We start from the raw sequence: 25624 nt of genomic DNA on the forward strand, positions 1-25624 counted from the left end.
ACATTAGTTTCACTTTGGTATTTTGCGGTATCTGTATAATTCTACTGTTTTATCTCATATGTTAGAACATTGTTAGTTTGTCAGGCAAAGTAAACTTATTGTTTATTTTCCCTTTATATCTGTTCTAATATCCCATCCCAATGTAAGTATTGTGATGAGAGGCGAATGTATAATAATATTCATGTTGCAAGAACATTCCTAACTTCTGTAATGATGCTGCTAAGACTTACAGAGTTTAGCTTTCGTAAAAATACATATTTGTTGGTCTGTCTCATAATCCTATTGTCTCCTTTTATAACTCCTATTCATGGGATTGTAAGCTTGCGAGCAGGGCCTTCTCACCTCTTTGTCTGTTTTACCCAGTTTGTTTATTAGTTTACTATGTTTGTCCCCAATTGTAAAGCGCTACAGAATAGGTTGGCGCTATATAAATAAATGATGATGATGATGGGTGTGATAAACTTCTCAGCCTAGTGGAAGAGAATTGGTCTAATAAGACTCAAAGTGCTTTACACTTACAGAGTGTTAAAAACCCAACAGCACATGATATGAGACAAAAAAATTGCATATAGTGGCATGAAACTAAGGTAAAGATGGCCCTGCCCACAAGAGCTTACAATCTAAGAGGTGCGGAGAACAATTGAACAGCAACAGCAGTCATGTAGTTGATGCTATGCACCGTTTCTCTGCCCTGCCACTCTGCTCTCCTCCTTAGGATCTGTTACAATGTATCAGTCAGTAACCACCTGTGGATCTGTTCCAATGTATCAGTCAGTAGCCACCTGTGGATCTGTTACATTGTATCAGTCAGTAACCGCCTGTGGATCTGTTACATTGTATCAGTCAGTAACCACCTGTGGATCTGTTACAATGTATCAGTCGGTAGCCACCTGTGGATCTGTTACAATGTATCAGTCAGTAACCGCCTGTGGATCTGTTACAATGTATCAGTCGGTAGCCACCTGTGGATCTGTTACAATCTATCAACCGGTAGCCACCTGTGGATCTGTTACAATGTATCAGTCAGTAACCGCCTGTGGGTCTCTTACAATGTATCAGTCAGTAACCACCTGTGGCTCTGTTACATTGTATCAGTCAGTAGCCACCTGTGTATCTGTTACATTGTATCAGTCAGTAACCGACTGTGGATCTTTTACATTGTATCAGTCAGTAACCGCCTGTGGATCTGTTACATTGTATCAGTCAGTAGCCACCTGTAGATCTGTTACATTGTATCAGTCAGTAACCGACTGTGGAACTGTTACAATGTATCAGTCAGTAGCCGCCTGTGGATCTGTTACAATGTATCAGTCAGTAATGACTACACTTGTGCTCCAGGAGGAAGATCTGGAAAACCTGAACTGCTAGGGCTCCCTGATACTGGATTTGGGGAACCCTGACCTCTCTCTCCAGGATCAGGGGTGCTGCTCTTTCCTCCTCGGCTGCCACAGGTTTGGTGTATTTTTGACCTGTCCATAGTTCCCTGTCTGCCAGAGTCTTCAAAAAGATATAATTGTTTCATTACGTAAACTTCAAAGAGACTCTTAAGCGTCACACCGGCCTCATTCACTTCCATGTATTTTCATTTCCTGTGTCGTATGTAAAGTTGCTTTATTTATATGTTTTAATGATAATTTTTTTTAAATTGATGGAGTTCAGGAAATATAATGATTAAATAATTACAGAAGAAGAAGATACATTGAGCAAGGACACTGTATTGTATAGAGTTATAGAAGAATTCATGTGGACGTCTAATTAGACAATGGTCTGTCTGATCATTACGTCTCTCTTTTAATTGCTGTAGACTTCAAAGAAAAATGGATATTACATTATTTTTTCTTTGAAGTCGCTATTACACCTCGTCTACGGATCTTTGGCAAATGAAAGATTATTGTCGTAGTGTTGGTATTATTCCTATGACCATTCCTAGAAGCGAAGGCGACTAAGACGAACTGTTGCGTCTCAGCCGTTCAATCTGCTTTTTTTGACGTCTTCGCACTAAATCAAACAGAAGTGGGGAACACTTGATTTTAGAGTTGCTGTAAAATGGAAGGGATTACTTAGTTAGCTTCTAGACAAGGAAGCCTGTTGTATTCAGTAGAGCCTGGTGGCTGGAATCTACTCTGATTGTTTTTCTTCTATTCTACCTGTAGCCTTTTATTAATACTGTGAGCCTGTCAGTTTAAACCATTATCAGCTACTATGAAGCCTGTTCACTGAACATTATTATTATTATTATTATTATTATTATTATTATTACAGTTATATAGCACCAGTCTTGTTACACAGTGCTGTACAGAGAAGAGGTAGTCATTGCCCCATTGGAGCTTACAGTTGACCTACCTGTGTGGTTTTGGATTGTGGGAGACCCACACAGACATCATACCAAGATGTCTGTCCCCGGCAGGGACAGGGGGCGTAGCCACTGCAAAATAGTGAAGACATCACAGTGTGGGCGTGGCCACAACCCCAGCGGGCTGGCTAGCATTGTAAAGCATTGGCTGCTCGCTACATACCTCCCTTCCCCCAAAATTCCCACCCGGTAATGGGCCTCAGTTTAGCAGAGAGGACAGCGGCACTAAACCATTGAAGACTTTTCGGGGAGCTGTCTGAGCAGAGGATGTGCCCCAATCAAGCTTTGTATTTTTTCAGAACTTAGTGAACCCCAAAGTAAGTATTAGGATGGATAGATACATGCAAACATTTTAATTCCTGTAAGTTGTGACCCTCTGATGAAAAGGTGGGGGGGGCAGTAATGTCACTCTGGGGGGGGGGGGGGGGGTGGCTGAATCATGCGCTCATCCCCTGGAGGCATATCCCCAAAACAGTCCAGACACGGTGGGACAGTCTCCTAAAATCGGGACAGTTGGGAGCTATGATAAACGTTCCTTCATCATTACAGCCTTAAACCTCTCATTGTTTGACAGTATCACCAGGCAGAAGGAGAAGATAGATGACTGATTTTTGGAGCCCATCTGACACCCCCTGTACAGGGACCCTCAGATGTTTCGGACTTTAAAATTCCTCCAACGATATTCAATCAGATATTCTTTGTTCTGTATAAGGTAACATATGATGGGGCTGGCAAAAGCATTAAATCCCACTCACCCTGATCCGGCAGTGCCAACGCTAGTCAACATTTAATTGAATCACAATTTGAAAATAGTTCAAATTCTATGTTTGTTATTTTTTTTTTTTTTTAAAGCTAACAGACTGTAGACACCGAGGGCTGGAAAACAAAGTGTGAGAGTGGGGGTGGTGAATATGTGTTTACTTAGCAGAAGAGAGTCCTTTCCACACCTCCGCCTGTTGCATTGAAGGTCTCAGGTTCATTGACATAAAACCATCTCATTCTCCCCATGATAACTGCTGACATTCAGCCAAATAGCTGTCATTTTTAATAAAGGTAGTATTAATTGTTATCCATGAAATTGATGTTCTTCATTATCGTCTATCCATGTAATATACAGAGGTTATCAAAACTCACCGGTGACAAGACGCGTTAAGACTGTAATCAGTGTCGGGTAAATTTTGGGGACCCACTCATTGGGGATTTATATGGGGGTTTATTTATGAAGCTGCGATCAGCCCAAGATTCAGAAAAAAATATTGGTGGTTTGAGTTTCTCCTGCAGTGGCCCAGGACCATTAGCCAGAGACAGACCCTCTTGGTCTGGCTGCACACTGATTCATTCATTAAACAATTGCATTTGGTAACTACTGAGGATGAAAGTCATGTGCAGCACGGTGGCTTAGTGGTTAGCACTTCTGCATCACAGCACTGGGGTCATGAGTTCATGAGGTTAATTGGCTGCTATCAAAAATTGACCCTAGTCTCTCTCTGTCTGTGTGTGTATGTTAGGGAATTTAGACTGTAAGCTCCAATGGGGCAGGGACTGATGTGAGTGAGTTCTCTGTACAGCGCTGCGGAATCAGTGGCGCTATATAAATAAATGGTGATGATGATGATGTGCATGTAGTTCAGGCAGCTAGTAAATAGCTAGTTAGTCGTCTTTCGGTATGGGATGGAGCAGATTTTGGTGGGTGTGACATATTTATCAAAGGACAAAAAGCCTGGGCGCTAGATTTACTAAGCTGCGGGTTTGAAAAAGTGGGGATGTTGCCTATAGCAACCAATCAGATTTTAGCTTTCATTTATTTAGTACTTTTTACAAAATGACAGCTAGAATCTGATTGGTTGCTATAGGCAACATCCCCACTTTTTCAAACCCGCAGCTTAGTAAATCTAGCCCTGGGTGTTTTTTTATGGCAATGGGGCTTCTCCCTTATACACCACAAGGTTATGACCGGTAAGGTCTACTGGCTTTCTCCGGTGATAACTTCCCCATCATCGTTTATTTATATAGCACCACCAAATTCTCAAACTCATGACCCCAATCGAACTCATGACCCCAGTACTGTGGGGCAGGTTTGCTGTAATGGCTGCATTGACTGTGAAGTGGTCGGGAATGTGTCATTATGACGCCAACCACATCCTCAAGCCATGCTGTGATTTGCAGCATAATACACCATGCGCTGCCTACATGATTGTGCAAATTGGGTAAGCAAGCCCCGCCCACATCACATTTTCATGCCTTCCCTTAGAAGGAAGGTATAAAAAGTTTTAGTATGTATATATTAGTAAATCAGTAAGAATATTATTCAAAGCCCCCTCCCCCTTCTCCACCTCTGTCGATTTCTTCTTCCTTGATTATTTCTTGCCTCATGTGGTGTATATTGTTTTTATGTATTTTTTTTAAATTCCATAAAATTTTGCCTAATCCTCCCCCTCAATAATGTTACTACATAGAACTTATTTGTGTTTAGTGAGATGATTCTGTTTGCATAGCGCAATACCAGTGGGAGAAAGAGGCAACAATGCCAAGATACGGGGGTGGTACACATATGTTTCTAAGTACAAGGTTATCCAATAACCCTTAATATATTCATGTATGCACTAGATAGTTGGAACCCTGGATTTGACTGCTCTACAAGCATCAGTAACCAATAAACAATTTCTTCTACATGGAAAATATTTTATTTACGCTGGAGATTTAGAAGACAGAAGTAGGATCATAGCTTTCACTTTGTTAAACTTTTTGGATTGGGAGTTCTTGGTAGGAAGACTTTCTGAGTATGTGAAAGATTTTGCTCTGGCCCATGGTGATTTCCTAGAACTTAGGGTGGATCTGCAAGGGATACAGTTTAGTCAATCAAAATCATACCGACTTATTATATTGTATTGTGCTTATCAATAGTGTCCAATCTGCCACCACTGCAAAGTTTTGCAGACGAGGTTTTACTTATTAGTTAAAGCTGCAGGAGAGGCAAAGGGAAACAGGAAAGTAGCCCCATGATATCATGGGATCCACTGGCCTACCAGAAAAATTACCGGTGAGGCCTATGGCCATGCTGCCCCTGCTTATCTCAAGCTGCACTTATGATCTAATATCATCAGACATACTGTATACCAAACAATTGCATGCAGATACGTAATATTATACAAAACCAAGCCTGTGAATTACTTAAGAACACAAAGACAGAACATTAATAAATATGGTTTAATATGACAAAAAGTCAAAATACTTACTGAACAAAAATGGGGATAACAAAATGCCATACAGAAATGCAAAACAGTTTCTTAGAAGAAAATCTAAATAAAACACAGACAGAGAAGAACTACACTCACATAATCTTTCATGTAATCTGTGGCCTTGGGGATTTCTCACCCACAAAATAACGGACAATTTTCCAAATCCTTTCATTACTTTTCAAACTTTCTTTCTTGCTCAAACCCCTTCCCCCGGTGACATCACTGAAAGAGGTGAGCTGGTAAGCTAATCTGTTTTATTGGCCGATTGCACAAGTTCTAGCAATGAGTTCTAAAAATATATCATAACTCAACTGGAACATAGCAAAAATGTTTATATAATTGACACATGTTATGTTGTTACTTTCAGCGGTTACAAACTTAGAGAGAGGTCTTCTACCTCTAAATCATAGATTATAGAAAGTATTGATTAAATTCATTATGTTCCCCATAAGGATTATACACTGAAGTTGGAGAGACCCAAATAGACATTTTGACACTGTGATTTACTGGAGACGATTTTGACTAAAGTAACTTCTTTTTTTAGGATATAGATCATGACATTACCATATTTTTTTTAATAATTATCCTGTTTAGGTTATAAACATGACAATGACTTTGACCTGTAACCAATAAGCAGATTTATAGAAAATATACATAATATTCTAAAGCAAAGATGGAGTTTTTAACAATGTCATCTTAAGGTGTCAATATATGCTGTGATTTGGATGGCCAAAATATAGGCACAAAAAGACTGCCAATCCTGGTCTACATCTGCCATTGTTCAAAAGCACTAATGTAGCTCTGTCAGATTTGTTTGTTCTGAGCACCAAGCAGGCGGATCTTACAGATTTGGTCATACACGTCTGTTTTTTCAAGACATAGTTTTGTGATCTATTTATGCAGGCAATAGGCATATTCTGCAAGTTGTGTCTGCAACCTATTTGCCTGTTCTCTGTCATATTTTCGGTCTATTCCCCTAGTGATATTACACATTCCTAGCCACAAGGCCATGCCCCCAGGTTAGATTGACCGTAGAGCTGTTGAAGAAGATAAAGATAATATGGGCAATAGAAGTCTAATAATGGAAACTGTACTGAATAGGTAGCTCTATGAGCCGACTAATAAGCACCAACATAGAAATCCGATAAAAGCCAAAACAAGAATATTTGCATACAATAATCCTTTAATATATACAGTAGATAAATAACATAGAACATAAAAATGTATGGACAGAAACAGGTGTTTCATTTTGTGACATTAGTGGTTCTGTAAAGGATTACACAATCTTTTTTAGACACAGGACACTTCGGTACATTTAAACTCGGGTTCTGCTTGACAGTGTAACAATAACCTGACTAATTTTCCATCACTTTGTAAAAGACAAATGAAAACAAACATGTACGTGGTATCTCCTTACCCACCACAATATATTTAGATTTCCCAAGGGCGCTTAACGCTGCATGTCTACAGAGTTATTTTTTTAAGCAATGTTGGTAATTAGACACCTCCTCTGTGGTGACTGAAAGTCCTGTTCCTCTGGAGACTAGAAACAGTCTCATGGTCTCCTATATACGTTGGGGTTTAACCCTTGCGGAGACAAAGCTCTATCGCATTTGGTATCGTTATCGTCCTGACCTGCTCACTTTACAAGAAGATGGTATGGGATCCAGGAGGGTGGCCTGGTCCTCCAGGAGTCCTGAAGAACTCACAGACATGCCGGGAGAGTAGGCCATACTTTCCGAATCTCTCGGAATGTCCAAGAGAGTTCCAAACTCCGGTTAGAGCAGGCTGTCCTCCCACATACTGCCCACTTCCAAAATGGCGGAATCGTGGCACCCCACTCCCTCTGTGGTTGAGTTTTACTTCACCATTGGGATCTCCCGGAGGGCAAAAATAGAAAAGTTGGAGTAGACAAGCATGTCCCAACTTGTAAGACTACATTAAGGCCCATTGCTCTAGTTCTCAAATTCCTACATTCACAATACTAAGGTAAATCATATTAACGTGTCCCCGTTGCTTACACCACGGAGGCAGCCATTTTGTCGGCTAATATTCGCTTTGCTCGTTCCTATTAAATTGATGGGCTGCATTCTCACGAATACTGATTTAGCCCACAAAATGTCTGCCTCCACTGTGTCCAGCTGGCAGGTGCACTGTAATGTCATTTATATGGGTCACGGACAGTTGAGGTGACTTATGATATCCTTGCTAATTACAAGGGGGATGGTAGCATTATTCCATAATACATTAATTTTTCAATAATTAAGTTATGATGCCCTCAGCAATTATACACAATTAAATCAGCAAGCACTATTTACACACATATTATTTACAGGAGTTTTTACATATATTAACAACAATTGTTCCTTTTGAAAACAAAATATAAATGACAAACTTTTCCAAACATTCAACGAGAGGTACGACATGATGAACGAGGAACCGACTAATTTAATTATTTCACAAATTGTATTTGGAGAGAAGCAAACCAAGGCTATTGTCAAATTCACTTTGCAAAGCATGTGAACTGTGTATACTTGTAATTGAAATCTATTTTTAGGTGAAAGTGACAGCCAAATTGAGGACCTTTGTCACTCCGAATGTGCAGTGTGCCACTTATAATATGGATGTTTCTAATAAGAACAAGTTAGTTTTGTGTCCATCTCCTCTTCCTCTTCGCTTTCTGCAATACGTTATTTAATGAGTTTCTATTTTATACAAGAATGACATAGATTGGATTTAGGAAAAAGCTGATGTTGTCCCCTTACTCATGTCAGTTACCAACTCTGACAATTCTTTACATGCTTATCCATCACCAGCCTCTCAGGAAAGAATTTAAAATGTCCCTGTGACGTCAAAGAACCCCCACCCCCCCCAAAAAAAAAGTTCAATGCCAAGTTTAGTCAGTTGTTTAGAGGCCTCACAATGAAAAGGAAGATAGCATGAGTTAAATCTGTTTTGCACACCAGGAATTTAACGCCTGTTCTGATGTCTACAGTTACCACCGGGGGATTGCCGTATAACCATAAATCCCCCTCATAGATCCAACGTTAGGAGAGGGATAACTAGGACTAAGCCAGATTAAGGTTGGTTGTGTGCATCATTGAAAAGATGAGTAAACAGGATTCGATAACATCTTGCTTGGCCAAAATGTACGAGAGCAAGTTTGACCCCGCTACAGGGCCTGGAAAATCCCCAATCAAGTCTCCGGGAGGGGTCAACAGCTTGGACAGGAAACTGAACGTTCTCAATGAGAAGGTGGACAAGCTATTACGGTTTCAGGAAGATGTCATGGGCAAACTGGAAGTGGTCAATCACGGCATGGACGTGCTAGAAAGGGGTATGGATAAATTATCGGCATGTCATGGACCTAATCATCGGACTATGGAAGGATATGATTCAAGAGATGATATCGAGCAGGTGAGGGGTCAAGGTGCCTTCCACGAATTAATACCTTTGCTGAAAATATTGCATGAGGACTCCGTCATCCACCAGGAGAAGCTAGACAGCCTGGAGAAAATGGTCTCCACCGTGGATAAGGTTGTGACGTTTGTGGGGAAAACACTGAGGAATTCTAAAATCGTGGATTTCATCCTGAAGGGTACAGTGCCGTGGAGGAAAGAGACACACGAAGAGGTTGGTTATTATTATAACGTTTGTTCATTTAATACACACAAAAGGCTAGGGAGTAATTTTCACAATCTCTTAAGGGAGATTACATCTGAGGACTCAAGTTGAGTGATTATTATGTACAATGGATGGCTAACGTCAGGTCTGAGTGACACTTCATTGGAGAGCTCTGTCTTTCATGTATTAAATGCCTTTCCGATGTGTTCTGTAATTATAAAATAAAGATTCAAGGATTAAATGTTCCGCCGCAGTGCCCCTTTACCTGCTGGAGTGATTGAGGGGAGGCCGACGGCCCACTTCAATTAAATGAGTGGTTTTAAAACGCTTGACAAGAAGGGAGTGTTGGATTTTTATGCAGAATAATCTCTATGACAATATTTATTGATTACACTGGAGCCATGCGAAAAATAAATTTGATTTCTTTTATGAAAAGTAAATTGAGATTTATAGGACTGACATGAACGCCAAATTGTACCGTAAATATATAAAAATACAGGTTCTATTTAGGCTGCCATATTATTTATATATTTTAAATTAATTAGCATTTGTGCACCCCACATACTCCTAGTGCTCTATTTATCACTCCTCATCTCCATTTTGTTTTATTGGGAAATAATAATAAGGAAAATTAGAAGAAAAAAAACTCCTGAGCAGTTCACCTAGGAGCAAAAATAACTTCTTCACATGGAATAATATAGGACATTATGATGTTTTCTAAAAATATAGGGAACTTTATATGTATATATGAATGATTGTTATAAAATATATTTTGATGTATGAGGAAGTGTACCTTGTAACCTAATTTAAATCTAATACCATGTCAAACCCAATCCTGATACAACTTTGGAATTTATTCCTAAATTATACCTGTATTCTGATTTGTTCTCTATACACACTTTATACCTCACCCTCCTCTTCTTCTCAGTACACACCTTATACCTGTACTGTCACCCTCACCCTCCTTCTCTATACACACCTTATACCTGTACTCTCACCCCACCTTCCTTCTCTATACACACCTTATACCTGTACTCTGACCCTCATCTTCCTTCTCTATACACACCTTATACCTGTACTCTGACCCTCATCTTCCTTCTCTATACACACCTTATACCTGTACTGTCACCCCACCTTCCTTCTCTATACACACCTTATACCTGTACTGTCACCCTCACCTTCCTTCTCTATACACACCTTATACCTGTACTGTCACCCTCACCTTCCTTCTCTATACACACCTTATACCTGTACTCTCACCCCACCTTCCTTCTCTATACACACCTTATACCTGTACTCTGACCCTCACCTTCCTTCTCTATACACACCTTATACCTGTACTCTCACCCTCACCTTCCTTCTCTATACACACCTTATACCTGTACTCTGACCCTCATCTTCCTTCTCTATACACACCTTATACCTGTACTCTAACCCTCACCTTCCTTCTATACACACACCTTATACCTGTACTGTCACCCTCACCTTCCTTCTCTATACACACCTTATACCTGTGCTCTCACCCCACCTTCCTTCTATATACACACACCTTATACCTGTACTCTGACCCTCATCTTCCTTCTCTATACACACCTTATACCTGTACTCTCACCCTCACCTTCCTTCTCTATACACACCTTATACCTGTACTCTAACCCTCACCTTCCTTCTCTATACACACCTTAGTGTGTACCTTGTAACCTAATTTAAATCTAATACCATGTCAAACCCAATCCTGATACAACTTTGGAATTTATTCCTAAATTATACCTGTATTCTGATTTGTTCTCTATACACACTTTATACCTCATCCTCCTCTTCTTCTCAGTACACACCTTATACCTGTACTGTCACCCCACCTTCCTTCTCTATACACACCTTATACCTGTACTCTCACCCCACCTTCCTTCTCTATACACACCTTATACCTGTACTCTGACCCTCATCTTCCTTCTCTATACACACCTTATACCTGTACTCTAACCCTCACCTTCCTTCTCTATACACACCTTATACCTGTACTCTCACCCTCACCTTCCTTCTCTATACACACCTTATATCTGTACTCTCACCCTCACCTTCCTTCTCTATACACACCTTATACCTGTACTCTGACCCTCATCTTCCTTCTCTATACACACCTTATACCTGTACTGTCACCCTCACCTTCCTTCTCTATACACACCTTATGCCTGTACTCTCACCCTCCTCTTCTTTTCAGTACACATCTTATACCTGTACTGTCACCCTCACCTTCCTTCTCTATACACACCTTATACCTGTACTCTCACCCCACCTTCCTTCTCTATACACACCTTATACCTGTACTCTCACCCCACCTTCCTTCTCTATACACACCTTATACCTGTACTCTCACCCCACCTTCCTTCTCTATACACACCTTATACCTGTACTCTCATCCTCACCTTCCTTCTCTATACACACCTTATACCTGTACTCTCACCCCACCTTCCTTCTCTATACACACCTTATACCTGTACTCTCACCCTCACCTTCCTTCTCTATACACACCTTATACCTGTACTCTGACCCTCATCTTCCTTCTCTATACACACCTTATACCTGTACTCTAACCCTCACCTTCCTTCTCTATACACACCTTATACCTGTACTCTCACCCTCACCTTCCTTCTCTATACACACCTTATACCTGTACTGTCACCCTCACCTTCCTTCTCTATACACACCTTATACCTGTACTCTCACCCCACCTTCCTTCTCTATACACACCTTATACTGTACTCTCACCCTCACCTTCCTTCTCTATACACACCTTATACCTGTACTCTGACCCTCACCTTCCTTCTCTGTACACACCTTATACCTGTACTCTCACCCCACCTTCCTTCTCTATACACACCTTATACCTGTACTCTCACCCTCACCTTCCTTCTCTATACACACCTTATACTGTACTGTCACCCTCACCTTCCTTCTCTATACACACCTTATACCTGTACTCTCACCCTCACCTTCCTTCTCTATACACACCTTATACCTGTACTGTCACCCTCACCTTCCTTCTCTATACACACCTTATACCTGTACTGTCACCCCACCTTCCTTCTCTATACACACCTTATACCTGTACTCTGACCCTCACCTTCCTTCTCTATACACACCTTATACCTGTGCTCTCACCCTCACCTTCCTTCTCTATACACACCTTATACCTGTACTCTCACCCTCATCTTCCTTCTCTATACACACCTTATACCTGTACTCTCACCCTCACCTTCCTTCTCTATACACACCTTATACCTGTACTCTCACCCTCACCTTCCTTCTCTATACACACCTTATACCTGTACTCTCACCCTCATCTTCCTTCTCTATACACACCTTATACCTGTACTGTCACCCTCACCTTCCTTCTCTATACCACACCTTATACTTGTACTCTTACCCTCACCTTCCTTCTCTGTACACACCTTATACCTGTACTGTCACCCTCACCTTCCTTCTCTATACACACCTTATACCTGTACTCTCACCCTCACCTTCCTTCTCTATACACACCTTATACCTGTACTCTCACCCTCACCTTCCTTCTCTATACACACCTTATACCTGTACTGTCACCCTCACCTTCCTTCTCTATACACACCTTATACCTGTACTCTGACCCTCACCTTCCTTCTCTATACACACCTTATACCTGTACTGTCACCCTCACCTTCCTTCTCTGTACACACCTTATACCTGTACTCTGACCCTCACCTTCCTTCTCTATACACACCTTATACCTGTACTCTCACCCTCACCTTCCTTCTCTATACACACCTTATACCTGTACTGTCACCCTCACCTTCCTTCTCTATACACACCTTATACCTGTACTCTCACCCTCACCTTCCTTCTCTATACACACCTTATACCTGTACTGTCACCCTCACCTTCCTTCTATATACACACCTTATACCTGTACTGTCACCCTCACCTTCCTTCTCTATACACACCTTATACTTGTACTCTCACCCCACATTCCTTCTATATACACACCTTATACCTGTACTCTCACCCTCACCTTCCTTCTCTATACACACCTTATACCTGTACTCTCACCCTCACCTTCCTTCTCTATACACACCTTATACCTGTACTCTCACCCTCACCTTCCTTCTCTATACACACCTTATACCTGTACTCTCACCCTCACCTTCCTTCTCTATACACACCTTATACCTGTACTGTCACCCTCACCTTCCTTCTCTATACACACCTTATACCTGTACTCTCACCCCACCTTCCTTCTCTATACACACCTTATACCTGTACTCTCACCCTCACCTTCCTTCTCTATACACACCTTATACCTGTACTCTCACCCTCACCTTCCTTCTCTATACACACCTTATACCTGTACTCTCACCCCACCTTCCTTCTCTATACACACCTTATACCTGGACAGTGTGTCCATTCCTCTGATAATTGAGGGCTTGGTATGGTGGACTTGGTTTTACTGGTAGACAGATAGAGACCAGTGCAGATATACAATGTTCTATTAGCGCTAATCCTGATAATAATGTTAGGACTTGTGCTTATATATATTTTTGGGTGGAGTTCTTAGAAGATAATACAATTTAGGTGAGACCTGAGTGTTTTGTTAAAAAGGTGCCCAGCCTAGGGGTATTAAGCGTGGGTAACCTAATACTTGGATTGCTTGAAGAGGCTAGTGCCCAATTCTTTACCAAGTTCAAAATACCGACACAAAGAATGATATCCAAATAATGCACTTATAACTAAGATAGTCAATTTCTCAATGCCTAATTGCTCCAATTATGGAGGCAACGCCTGAGCCGAAAAGAATTATCACCAATGATGTCAAGTCCGTCTAGACTGGGACATACCAGCAAATTGGTGCATGCATATATTCTTTAATAGCACAAAATCACATCTGTTCCCTCTGGGCACTGTAGTACATGTATATACAATGTGTGGTGATGTGTACACTGGTCCCTGTGTCCTCCACAATCTAATACAAATTACTCACCTTTAACTACAAAGCCCTCATAATTAGGGGGAGATTTATCAAACCTTGTAACAAGGAAAAGTGGAGGTGTTGCCCATAGCAACCAATCAGATTCTAGCTATCATGTTCTAGAATGCACTAGATAAATGACAGCTAGCATCTTATTGGTTGCTATGGGCAACACCTCCACTTTACCTTTTTAGAAGGGTTGATAAACTTACCCCTTAGTAGGCAGCCATCCTGTTGGCAATAAGGTACTTTTTATCCTGGGTCCGAAAAAACGTTGTCCTCTCAGTGCTTATGATGGAGGCAGGTGCCATTGTTCCGAGACCTCAAAAGAGGAATAGAACATACTGCATATTTAATTCCGGGACCTCTGGTTCAAAGAACTGCTCTGTGTACAAGCCTGCTTGCCTTTTAATTGAATTTTACTCATTTAAAAATGATACTATGACTTATTATAGTGTGTTTATGTATTCATCTCCTCTAATTGCCACAAGGAGAGCCGCAAACCTCGGTCTGGAGAGACCTTTCAAAAGAAAGATCTTACAATATCTAAGATCAAGCGGTCCTTTAACTCTCCAGGACAAGAGTGAAATTAGTTTTAAACGCTGCCTTCTAGGGAGATAGAAAATATGAAAGCACTGCAGTATCCCCTGTGGCATTCATTCTCAAGATAGGGACTTTGTTACATTCAAACCATTCACCATGATAACAAAAAAAATGAATAAAAAAATAATAGTCTGGAGTTCTTGGGAATTTAAACACCCTTCTTGTGAAGTCTAGACGGCATCTGGCAGCGAGTGTAAATTAAAATGCCTTTGGACATTTTCGTTTGTTCAATATTTCCTCATTTAACAAAGATGGAGAATGTTGATTTTTAAAGCACCTGTTGTCTGGAGGTCAAGAGTGAGAGGATCAGAAAATAAGTTTTTGTAAATGTTAACTCAATCCTCCCAGAGTATGAACTATGAGCAAACGAACACCATGCCTGACCTGATTGCCTGCAATACTGTACTTATCATTTCAATACGAACTAGAGACATCATTAAGATATGAGGCACTTACTGCCTCGTGCCTCAGCGATGTTCCTAGTTAATTCACAGTCAAAATATTGGTTCAGTCCACAAAATGACAGCCTCAACTGTGCAAAGGTTATGGGGTCAACTTAAGGAAATCTGCCAATTGTCCCTACTTTGGGCCCAAATCTGTCAGTCCATTTTACTCCTAGATTATTTATCTTTGCAAAATGATATTTAGAAGTTCTACTTTGATCCTCAAAATATATGTCACCCCCATCTCTTAAACTCATTATAATACATTATAGTGCAATCATTTTAGCTGTGTGCAGTTCATTTTGTTGTATGTATATCCAGATTTGTAGAATGGCCACCTACACCTATTGGTGTCCACTGATAATTTATAACTCAATATCGCTTGTTATGTTTTCTATGTCACTTTCTATAGTTTTGCTGCGTGTGTGGGGGGTATGTTGGGGTACATACACCTAATGCATAAGTAATTTATTTACCACTGTTGTTGGATCAGTGCATAGGGCTGTTGATATTTTATAGTCATGTGATATGGTACATCACAATAAATTAATTTAGAAACTGAAAATCCTTGGAATTAACACACACGTGCGGTGGAATGGAGAAAGGACAGAAGACAGAGGAGGGAATTCAATTGGCGGCGTTACTATAAAAACTAACGCGGCCTGTGTACTATTACTGTTATTACGGTAATAGTGCTCTTAGATACTGTTATTTCAACGCAGACTTTTTGCTCGCAGCTCAGGGAGAAAGCTGGGTTAAATTTACTGTAATAATGGTAATATTACGGTAATGGGTTTAGCGCAGCGATACTCTGGGGGGGAATTGAAATCCCCCCATAGTAGGCAATTGTGCTAGCTCAGAGGAAGACTTGGTATCCAGTGGAAAACCTCAGGGAGTAGAGACTGAGGAGATATGATAAAAACATTCAAATACAATTACAATGAGCTGACACATACACATAGCCCTATGTATCACAGTGATATCACTGGTTCCTAGTGACTGGATAGGCTGCATTCTCGGTGATGTCACTGGTTCCCAGTGACTGGATAGGCTGCATTCTCGGTGATGTCACTGGTTCCTAGTGAATGAATAGGCTGCATTCTCGGTGATGTCACTGGTTCCTAGTGAATGAATAGGCTGCATTCTCGGTGATGTCACTGGTTTTTAGTCAATGGATAGGCTGCACTCTCAGTGATGTCACTGGTTCCTAGTGAATGGATAGACTGCACTCTCAGTGATGTCAGTGGTTCCTAGTGAATGAGTAGGCTGCATTCTCGGTGATGTCATTGGTTCCTAGTGAATGGATAGGCTACATTCTCGGTGATGTCATTGGTTCCTAGTAAATGGATAGGCTGCATTCTCAGTCATGTCACTGGTTCCTAGTGACTGGATAGGCTGCACTCTCAGTCATGTCACTGGTTCCTAGTGACTGGATAGGCTGCACTCTCAGTGATGTCACTGGTTCCTAGTGAATGAGTAGGCTGCATTCTCGGTGATGTCATTGGTTCCTAGTGAATGGATAGGCTACATTCTCGGTGATGTTATTGGTTCCTAGTAAATGGATAGGCTGCACTCTCAGTGATGTCACTGGTTCCTAGTGAATGGATAGGCTGCACTCTCAGTGATGTCACTGGTTCCTAGTGAATGAGTAGGCTGCATTCTCTGTGATGTCACTGGTTTTTAGTCAATGGATAGGCTGCACTCTTGGTGATGTCACTGGTTCCTAGTGAATGAATAGGTTGCACTCTCAGTGATGTCACCGGTTCCTAGTGAATGGATAGGCTGAATTCTCGGTGATGTCACTGGTTCCTAGTGAATGGATAGGCTGCATTCTCAGTGATGTCACTGGTTCCTAGTGAATGAATAGGCTGCACTCTCAGTGATGTCACTGGTTCCTAGTGAATGAATAGGCTGCATTCTCGGTGATGTCATTGGTTCCTAGTGACTGGATAGGCTGCACTCTCAGTGATGTCACTGGTTCCTAGTGACTGGATAGGCTGCACTCTCAGTGATGTCATTGGTTCCTAGTGACTGGAGAGGCTGCATTCTCAGTGATGTCGCTGGTTACCAGTGAACTGATAGGCTGCATTTACATGGAAATTGGTACAACTGACAAAATAGCCGCCTCCGCGGTTCGTGGGCCACACGTTCTATATGATATGCTAACCTGGCAACACTAGCTATAAAGTTGGATCTGAGATCTGTTAGTCAATGTTTTATTTTTCATTGCTTTTTTTTTATATTAAAGCCTAAAGATAACTCTGAAGAGAAAGAAACCAAGCAGAAACATGTACTTACCAGCAGAGATTCACAGGCCGAGATACAGAGAACGACAGCAGGTAAGGAACCGTATATTGGTTGGAAAGATCACAGTAATATTAATTGGATATAAATATTGGTGTAGTATTAACTTTCATTTTCAGACTTCTTTTTAAACTAATAGAATGTCTGTTCAGTGTGTCTCTTTCCTCTCCTTTGCATTGTACATCACTTGTACTGCCAGTGCTCCAGGTTTGCCATATCCGGTCCTGTCCTGGCTTCATTAGCTTAGCTCTGGCACCAGGCTGCTCGAGGAATCCCAGATCCAGCTACTTTTTGCACTAGATCCAGAGCTATTACTATATTATTATTAATATTATTATTGTTATGGGCTTAGTGTTTACTTTTAGCAAGTGTGGAATATTTCCTCCAACTATACAAAGTAATGTTAATTGGATATAAACATTAGTATAATGTTACATTTCATTCCAAAATTTAAGCCAGCAAACACATCATCATCATCATCATTTATTTATATAGCACCACATATTCCGCAGCGCTGTACAGAGAACTCACTCACATCAGTCCCTGCCCCCATTGGGGCTTACAGTCTAAATTCCATAACACACACACACAGACTAGGGTCAATTTGTTAGCAGCCAATTAACCTACCAGTATGTTTTTGGAGTGTGGGAGGAAACCGGAGCACCCGGAGGAAACACACGCAAACACGGGGAGAACATACAAACTCCTCACAGATAAGGCCATGGTTGGGAATCGAACTCATGACCCCAGTGCTGAAAGGCAGAAGTGCTAACCACTGAGCCACCGTGCTGCCCACAGGCGTATCTCCAGAAGCTGGGTTCCAGAGCCCTGCTCGATTCTTATTTCAGCTCCACCTCCTCTCCAGCATTCAGATTCCAGCTCCTCTTTAGCTCTATCATCATCAATGTATATTTGTATGGTGCCATAGGTTCCCTAGCACTTGACATAACCATACAGATAAGACATACATGAGAACAGTAATGAGAGCAGTTGAGCAGAAAAATAAATGCATGGATGCACTTGACAGAACAATTCGCATGGCGTACAGGAACAATTCAGCATAAGACATGACGGGGAGAAGTGTGGTAGACGTAGAGTATACAGACATGAGACGTAGGGTCGTGGAGCCGGCTCCAAGCACCGGAGCCGGAGCACCAATCAACTCTAACTTGCATTTAGCCACCATCAAAGGAGAGAGAAGACAGATTGAAAGGTAATAGGTAACGAATAATCCTTCAGTAAAAATCTAGAAGGTTTGACGTACTGTTGAATCAGGAAATGGTCATTCATTTTAGACGCCTATTTTAATGTTTGTATTGTCCTCCTTCCATCCACTTACACATGACGCCCTCTTCACTGCAGCCACCCTCAGGAGCAAACCCCAGGAAGAGAAAAGACTCAGTCAGAAGACAGATCCTTATAGCAGCCCGTATGGTAAAGTCAACTGTACAGGTGGTCAATCTCCTCTAGAACCATCCCGACCTCTCGACATCTCCAAACCATGGACGCAGAAGGTGGCCGGGGAAAGACCTGCAGAGAAAGGTTCTCAGACGACCCCAGATTCCCAGCACATCCATCCTTCTCACAGCCTTGCCACAGACCAGGATACCAGGCTTGAGGAACCTAAAGAGATACTAGAGGAACCCGGGGGAGATCACAGTCCCATCTCTAGAAAACCTGTCTCCTCGATATCTCTACCAGCTGTAGAAGAACAGCTTCTAAGGTAATGACAATTACATGAATAGAGCACACTCTGACATACAATATAAGAGACCTACACTCATTCCAGATTGTAACAGAGATTGGAAAGTTCTGAGGATTAACTGCTAGCTACTTGCCAAAGTCAGCTCTAGTTATTAAGTCAGAGCTATACGAGGGATAGTGGCTATAAAAGACATGGCCAAGTGAACTTTCAAACCCCCATCAGAGAGGCCAGATGGATCTTCTTAATGGCAAGACTGTGTTAAGCAACATTCACACTCACTTTATTTGATCCATAATGCAGCAGAATAATGAGCAACAAGGATTTGCAAACCAGTCGAGGGATTATTTATTAAAAAAGCTTGAAAACTTGAGCATGTAAATATAATGCAGACATCCTTACAAATGTGCATTTGATGTCATAGGCATAGATTTCTGCAAATAACATTGAGAACGGTGGTAAGGTTAGGGTTAGCGACTGTCTGCATTACAGAGAGTTGTCACATTGACGTACTAGTCCAAATATCACTGCACATACAAGATTGCACACACAATGCTATTGGCTATAGACAATTATAGGCGGCCAGCAAAGAGTACTAAAGTATTTTGGGGAGAGGTATGGTCTAGCTGGTTAGGATTAGTTTAAGAACAATAGTTTAAGAGCATAAAAAATTGGAGAGTATATTGTTTTTTTGGTGGAAATGATTATGAGCAGTGATGATGAATATACTGTATTAAAGAGAAGTCCACACATTTTTTTTAAATCTATATTTCCAACAAGTTAACCCATGCATATTACTCATGCATTCTAGTCAAATCAAGCTACTTAAGGTGTTAAAAAGGTTCTTGTCATGCATTTGGGCCTAGCCCAGGCCTCCTCAGGGGAAGAGCGTTACTTCCCGACGTAAGCGCCCTTTTTAACGTGGTTTTGTCCACATGTCACCACCTCATCATTCTTCTCCATCACCTCATCCTTCATTTTCATCGCAACATCTATCAAGATGTCTATCCAGACACAGGGATCTCTCTCAGCGGTCCTGAGTATCACACTCCTCTCGCTCTGTCACCCCCGGCAACCACCAACCGCTCCCCACTGTCACCCCAGGCAACCACCAACCACTCCCCACTGTCACCCCCGGCAACCACCAACCACTCCCCACTGTCACCCCCGGCAACCACCAACCACCTCCTTCAAGAAATATATATATATTTTTTTAAAATCTTTATAAACACTTTTAACAATTAACAAATTAAATTAACAAATTAAAAACATCTTAGTATACCAAATTTCAGCCCTTTCTGATTTTTTTTTTCCACACACACTAAGAATTTAGTAGGTCAGTGTATAACTCCGCCCAGCAGGTGGCGCTGCAGCTTGGTTTTATTTTTTACACACACACACACACACACACACACACACACACACACACACACACACACACACACACTAACACATGCCACTAAGCATTTATATTATAGAATAATATTAAATGTTTTTGCAATTTACAGATTTTGTTTTATTTTTATGAGGCTTCTCAGGGCATGACCACATTCACAGATACATAGATGTACGCCCGCGTTCCAGTTTTTGGAACTGCCCCTGTTAAATGACTTTGTCCCTACAATTGTAAGACTGCGGGTCCAGCCGAAAATGTAGGGAAATGTGGTAAAGTATAAAAACGTCATACAAAGTGCATCCTGCCACCCCCATCCGTTAAATTAATCTTTACCTAAATACTGCTTATCCCATCCTCAATTATGTATTAAATTAGTCATATGAATATACACATAGGACTGTCATCATTACATGTCACTTTTGTTTTAATGGTTATTTGTACGCATATAAATCCACGTACCCGCAGCGACTGCCCCTGGTTGGTGAGAGACAAGAGAAATAATTAAGATGCGATGATTATATTATTGGTATTCATCATCATCACCATTTATTTATATAGCGCCACTGATTCTGCAGCGCTGTACAGAGAACTCGCTCACATCAGTCCCTGCCCCATTGGAGCTTACAGTCTAAATTCCCTAATATACACACAGACAGAGAGAGAGACTAGGGTCAATTTTTGACATCAGCCAATTAACCTACCAGTATGTTTTTGAGTATGGAGGAAACCGGAGCACCCGAAGGAAACCGACGCAAACAAGGGGAGAACATACAAACTACACACAGATAAGGCCATGGTCGGGAAATGAACTAATGACCCCAGCGCTGTGAGGCAGAAGTGCTAATCACTGAGCCACCGTGCTGCCGGTAACAATCAATATCAAATTCATATAATTAGATTATGTATTAAAACAAAAAAAATCAAAAGATAACAAGAAAATTAAAACAAATCATGTATAAATCATACGTTCACATTCAAAAATGAATAAATAAAGTTGACACTCACTTTCTAGCATCTCCTGAGTATAAGTTGTTTTCGTGGGTGCAAGTTGCAAGTTGGGCACGTGCAAACCAGGGAGCGCCCCCAGAAAAGAGTCCTCTCCTCCCTTTGCGTCTCATGTAAATGTTCGTTTCAACAAACAAAAACTTGTTTATGTACGTGGACGCAATCTGAGGCACATTGAAGCACCTGGTGCGCATTTAGCAAGGAACGCCAACTCTGCTCAGCTCCTCCCTTCAGAGAATGAAAGAATTGTACCCCCTGCAGATGCCACCATTCCAAAATGCATTCCCACGCGTTTCACATAAAAACAGGTGCATTTGCGCTATAATAAGCGTATAACATCACAAAATGGTAAAATGCGTTGGTGAAGGCGCTTATTCATGTTTGTAAATGGAACTTACTGGATGTGGCTGGGGGTCCACCTAAAGCCTGACTGTAGTGAACAGAGACATGAGATGGGTATAACTCTAAGACTTTTCAGGAAACTGTAGCCGTATTGGAAGAGGATAAGGGTCTACACGGCGGTTTTTTGCTTAACAAAGCAAATTAAGTGATTTTGGCAAATGTGCTATTTTTGTCATAACAAAATAGTAAAAAGAGAACGACGCAGCATAACAATATCATATATTTTTCAGGGAACGTACTGACACCCAGGCGGATAAAGCGCCGGTCACCAGCGCAGAAGTGGTGACAGTAGCAGTAAATGCACAAATACCACCGGTACCTCAGAGAGTGGACGTTACGGGTAAGGACAAGCTGACGTCCTCTGCTACAAAGACTGTGAAAGTTCAGACATGCGGCATCCAGGAGACTATTACACAACAGGAGACGGGAGGCACGGCCATGGAACGAGAAGGATTGAGAGGAGATGGTAAAGAAACAGACCATAGAGTGACGGGAGGAGTAAAACACCATAAGGGAGAACTGACCAAGAAGGGCTGTGATCCCATCCAGCCACCAGATCAAACTCTTACCTCGGAAATACCAACTGGCTCATCCGGAGTGCTGGAAGCCTCTTCTCTACATATCATCGGTGGGTAGATAATATCCGTTGAATCCGTTTGACTGTTTTTAAGTTCCAACCATGGCCAGAAATCATTAATAAAACTTTATTATAAAGGGAAAGGTTGAACTGCACCAAGTAACACGTGGATCCATCTCTTAAGCGTAGGCCTGGTGAGGTCTTGGTTAGTTCTGACCAAGTTCACCCACCTCCATCATCATTCGTGGGTTTAGAAGTGTCTACCATACGTAATAGAAATCTGATCTGATAACCGCAGCGATAGAAAATCACATATTGCCGCAATCTACCAATAAAATATAATACTCAGTTGTCTCGGCAATACTGGCCCAGAGAGTTAAGAGGTAATTTTCCTGGTTGACTAGGCCAGTTTTAGGGGACAGAAGCATGTATGGCCAAGCTATCTGGTTCACCCATACGCCGTGGAACTGAGAGTCCAGACACTTAGGGGTATACTTACTAAACTGCGGGTTTGAAAAAGTGGAGATGTTGCCTATAGCAACCAATCAGATTCTAGCTATCATTTTTATAGTACATTCTACAAAAGGACAGCTAGAATCTGATTGGTTGCTATAGGCAACATCTCCACTTTTTCAAACCCGCAGTTTAGTAAATACACCTCTTAGTGACAAAAAAAAAAAAGAGAAAATTGTTACTCGTACAGTATCGAAACTTGGTAAATAGGCTTCATTATGTTTTGCATGGGGAAGCTATCATATATTTGGCCACATGGCTCTTCACCCTTGGATAAATAAATGCCCTAGTTACTTGGGCGAACTAATATTAAAATATATCTGATAATAAGTTGGTAGTAGAGAGTAGTCTATAAAAAAGTGTTTAATGAGGACCTACCCTAACAGGCTGAGATTACCAGAGGAGCCCCTGGCTGGTAGCATACACTGAAGCTGCTAACAGGGCAGTAATAAATAGACAGCACTGGTCTAAAAACAGAATGCTGTGTAATTTTGTCTGTACGAGACGTGTACAGACGTGTGCAGCATGTGGCTCTCCAAAAGCTTAACCTTCCAGCATATATTCTAGCAGGTAGGGAATGCTGGGTCTTGTAGTTCCACAACTGTTTGTCAGCTTCAATCATCTATTTCCCACATTTCTGTATCACTGTATCTCAGATTTGTGTATTGTCTTCTTACAGATGACTGTCCTCCCCCACCTGCCCCTTTCAACCATCGGATAGTGAGCATCAAGCAGGCCATCTTATCGTCCTGTTATAAAGTCTGCCAGCACGAGGTCCTGGGAGGGTAAGTTACCCAGTGCACAACTAATCACAGCACAACAGCTGCAACGTTCCACAGAGCCAACAGCGGTACTCCCAGCTAATTAAGTATCAGACTTGGCAAGGGCCACCATGGTGTATTGCGTTTACTATAATGTAACGTGTGTCATCGGTCTCCAGCTTAGTAAATAACACACTTACAATGGCTTGGCTAATAATGACGTCATTCTAATGAATTTACTGCCCAATTATTTAGGTACAAAACTCTCAGACGAATAGGATAACCATGTCTTTGTAATAAGTTGGTGGACATCCTACAGCTCAGAAGTTGATAGTGGCAACTTAGCTAATTTTGATAGTTTGATCATTGTTTATTTCTGCTTTCCCACGAATTGCTGAATTGTAATAATGTGAGCTGAAACGCAGTTATTGGTAAAGAAATACCTTTAGATCCATGTAATTAATTCATCTTAAGTTATTGCAAATGGAAAAGTAAGTGGGAAAAGCAGAATCAGATGATTATATAATTGTAAAAAGGAAACACCTACAGAACCACCACCATCTACTTCTTCTAAATTCACTCCATCCCACCTTTTTTACCCTCTCTACCTCCGCGTTGCTGTCATCTACTGCCCCCAGGCCCTTCCTCGCTCGGCAAATTTGCCACCTGGCTTTCCCGTTATATCTCCACTGATCTACCCACCCTTATTCTCGGGGACTTTAACATCCCCACTAACACTCCCATGAGCACTGCCGCCTCAAAACTACTTACTCTTAACTTCCTCCTACTGCCTCTCCTAATGGACTTCATTGCTCTTGCTTTGCTGAGCATCAGTAGAGAACATCCTGAGCTGAATACATACACTTCAAATTCATCCTTTCTATTACGTTCCCTTTATCTCATTAAGCAAATGTACTTCAGATCCCTAATCTCCACCTTGTCCAACAATCCCCACCGCTCCTTTTCTACCATTGCTTGGTGGCACTTAGTTCAACTTCCTAACCTGTCTCTCTCCACCGTCTTCCCCTCCAACTTCAAACATGCTCTCATCTTCCTAAGAAGCCACCTCTGGACCCTCTCTATCTCTCCATTGATTGCCCCATTTCTCTGCTCCCCTTTGTTTCCAAACTGAAGTGACCAATGATCTACTTGTAGCCAAGTCAAAGGGTCACTTCTCCCTGCTCGTAATCCTTTGACACTGTCAGTCACCCTCTCCTCCTTGACACACTTCACTTCCTTGGGCTTTGCGGTTCTGTCCTTTCCTGGTTCGTTCCTACCTCTAAGTTCTCTCTTTCAGTGTTTCTCTTTATAACTCCTACTCTTCCTATGTCTGTCGGGGTCCCCCTAAGGTTCTGTTCATGGCCCTCTGCTCTTCTTACTTTACACCTGTCCCAACTCTACATCAAGCTTAACATGTCCAAAACAGAGCTCATCATCTTTCCCCCAATCATGTCAGTACCTCTCTCATTGACTTCCTAATGGTTGACAACATCGCTGTCTCCCCTTTCCTCACACCTGCTGCCTTGGTATCATCATCGTCTCTGCTTCACTCCACACATCCAGTCCCTACCTCAGTCTGTTGCCTCCTTCTTTGTAACAGAATACACCACTTCCTCGCTTAGGACGCAACAGTCACCCTGGTCCATTCTCTCATCATCACCTGCCTTGACCCCAGCAACCTCCTCCTAGCTGGCCTTCCG

The 25624-nt window shown here is 41.6% G+C and overlaps 1 protein-coding gene across 3 annotated transcripts in view; it reads left to right on the forward strand.

The window, feature by feature from the left end:
- MYLK3 (myosin light chain kinase 3) overlaps positions 1-25624 on the forward strand; it is a 48600-nt gene that overhangs the window by 7277 nt on the left and 15699 nt on the right. For 2 of the 3 annotated variants that reach the window (XM_075189218.1, XM_075189217.1), the window contains exons 2-5: positions 17513-17603; positions 18931-19291; positions 22304-22701; positions 23843-23948. In XM_075189218.1, coding sequence (XP_075045319.1) covers positions 17513-17603; positions 18931-19291; positions 22304-22701; positions 23843-23948 — 956 coding nt within the window. Of the gene's footprint in view, positions 1-8521; positions 9226-17512; positions 17604-18930; positions 19292-22303; positions 22702-23842; positions 23949-25624 lie in introns of those variants that run through there. The other variant, XM_075189216.1, reaches the window with a different exon arrangement.

Source organism: Mixophyes fleayi, chromosome 10 (genome assembly GCF_038048845.1).
Source record: "Mixophyes fleayi isolate aMixFle1 chromosome 10, aMixFle1.hap1, whole genome shotgun sequence".
Taxonomy (NCBI): Eukaryota; Metazoa; Chordata; class Amphibia; order Anura; family Limnodynastidae; genus Mixophyes; species Mixophyes fleayi.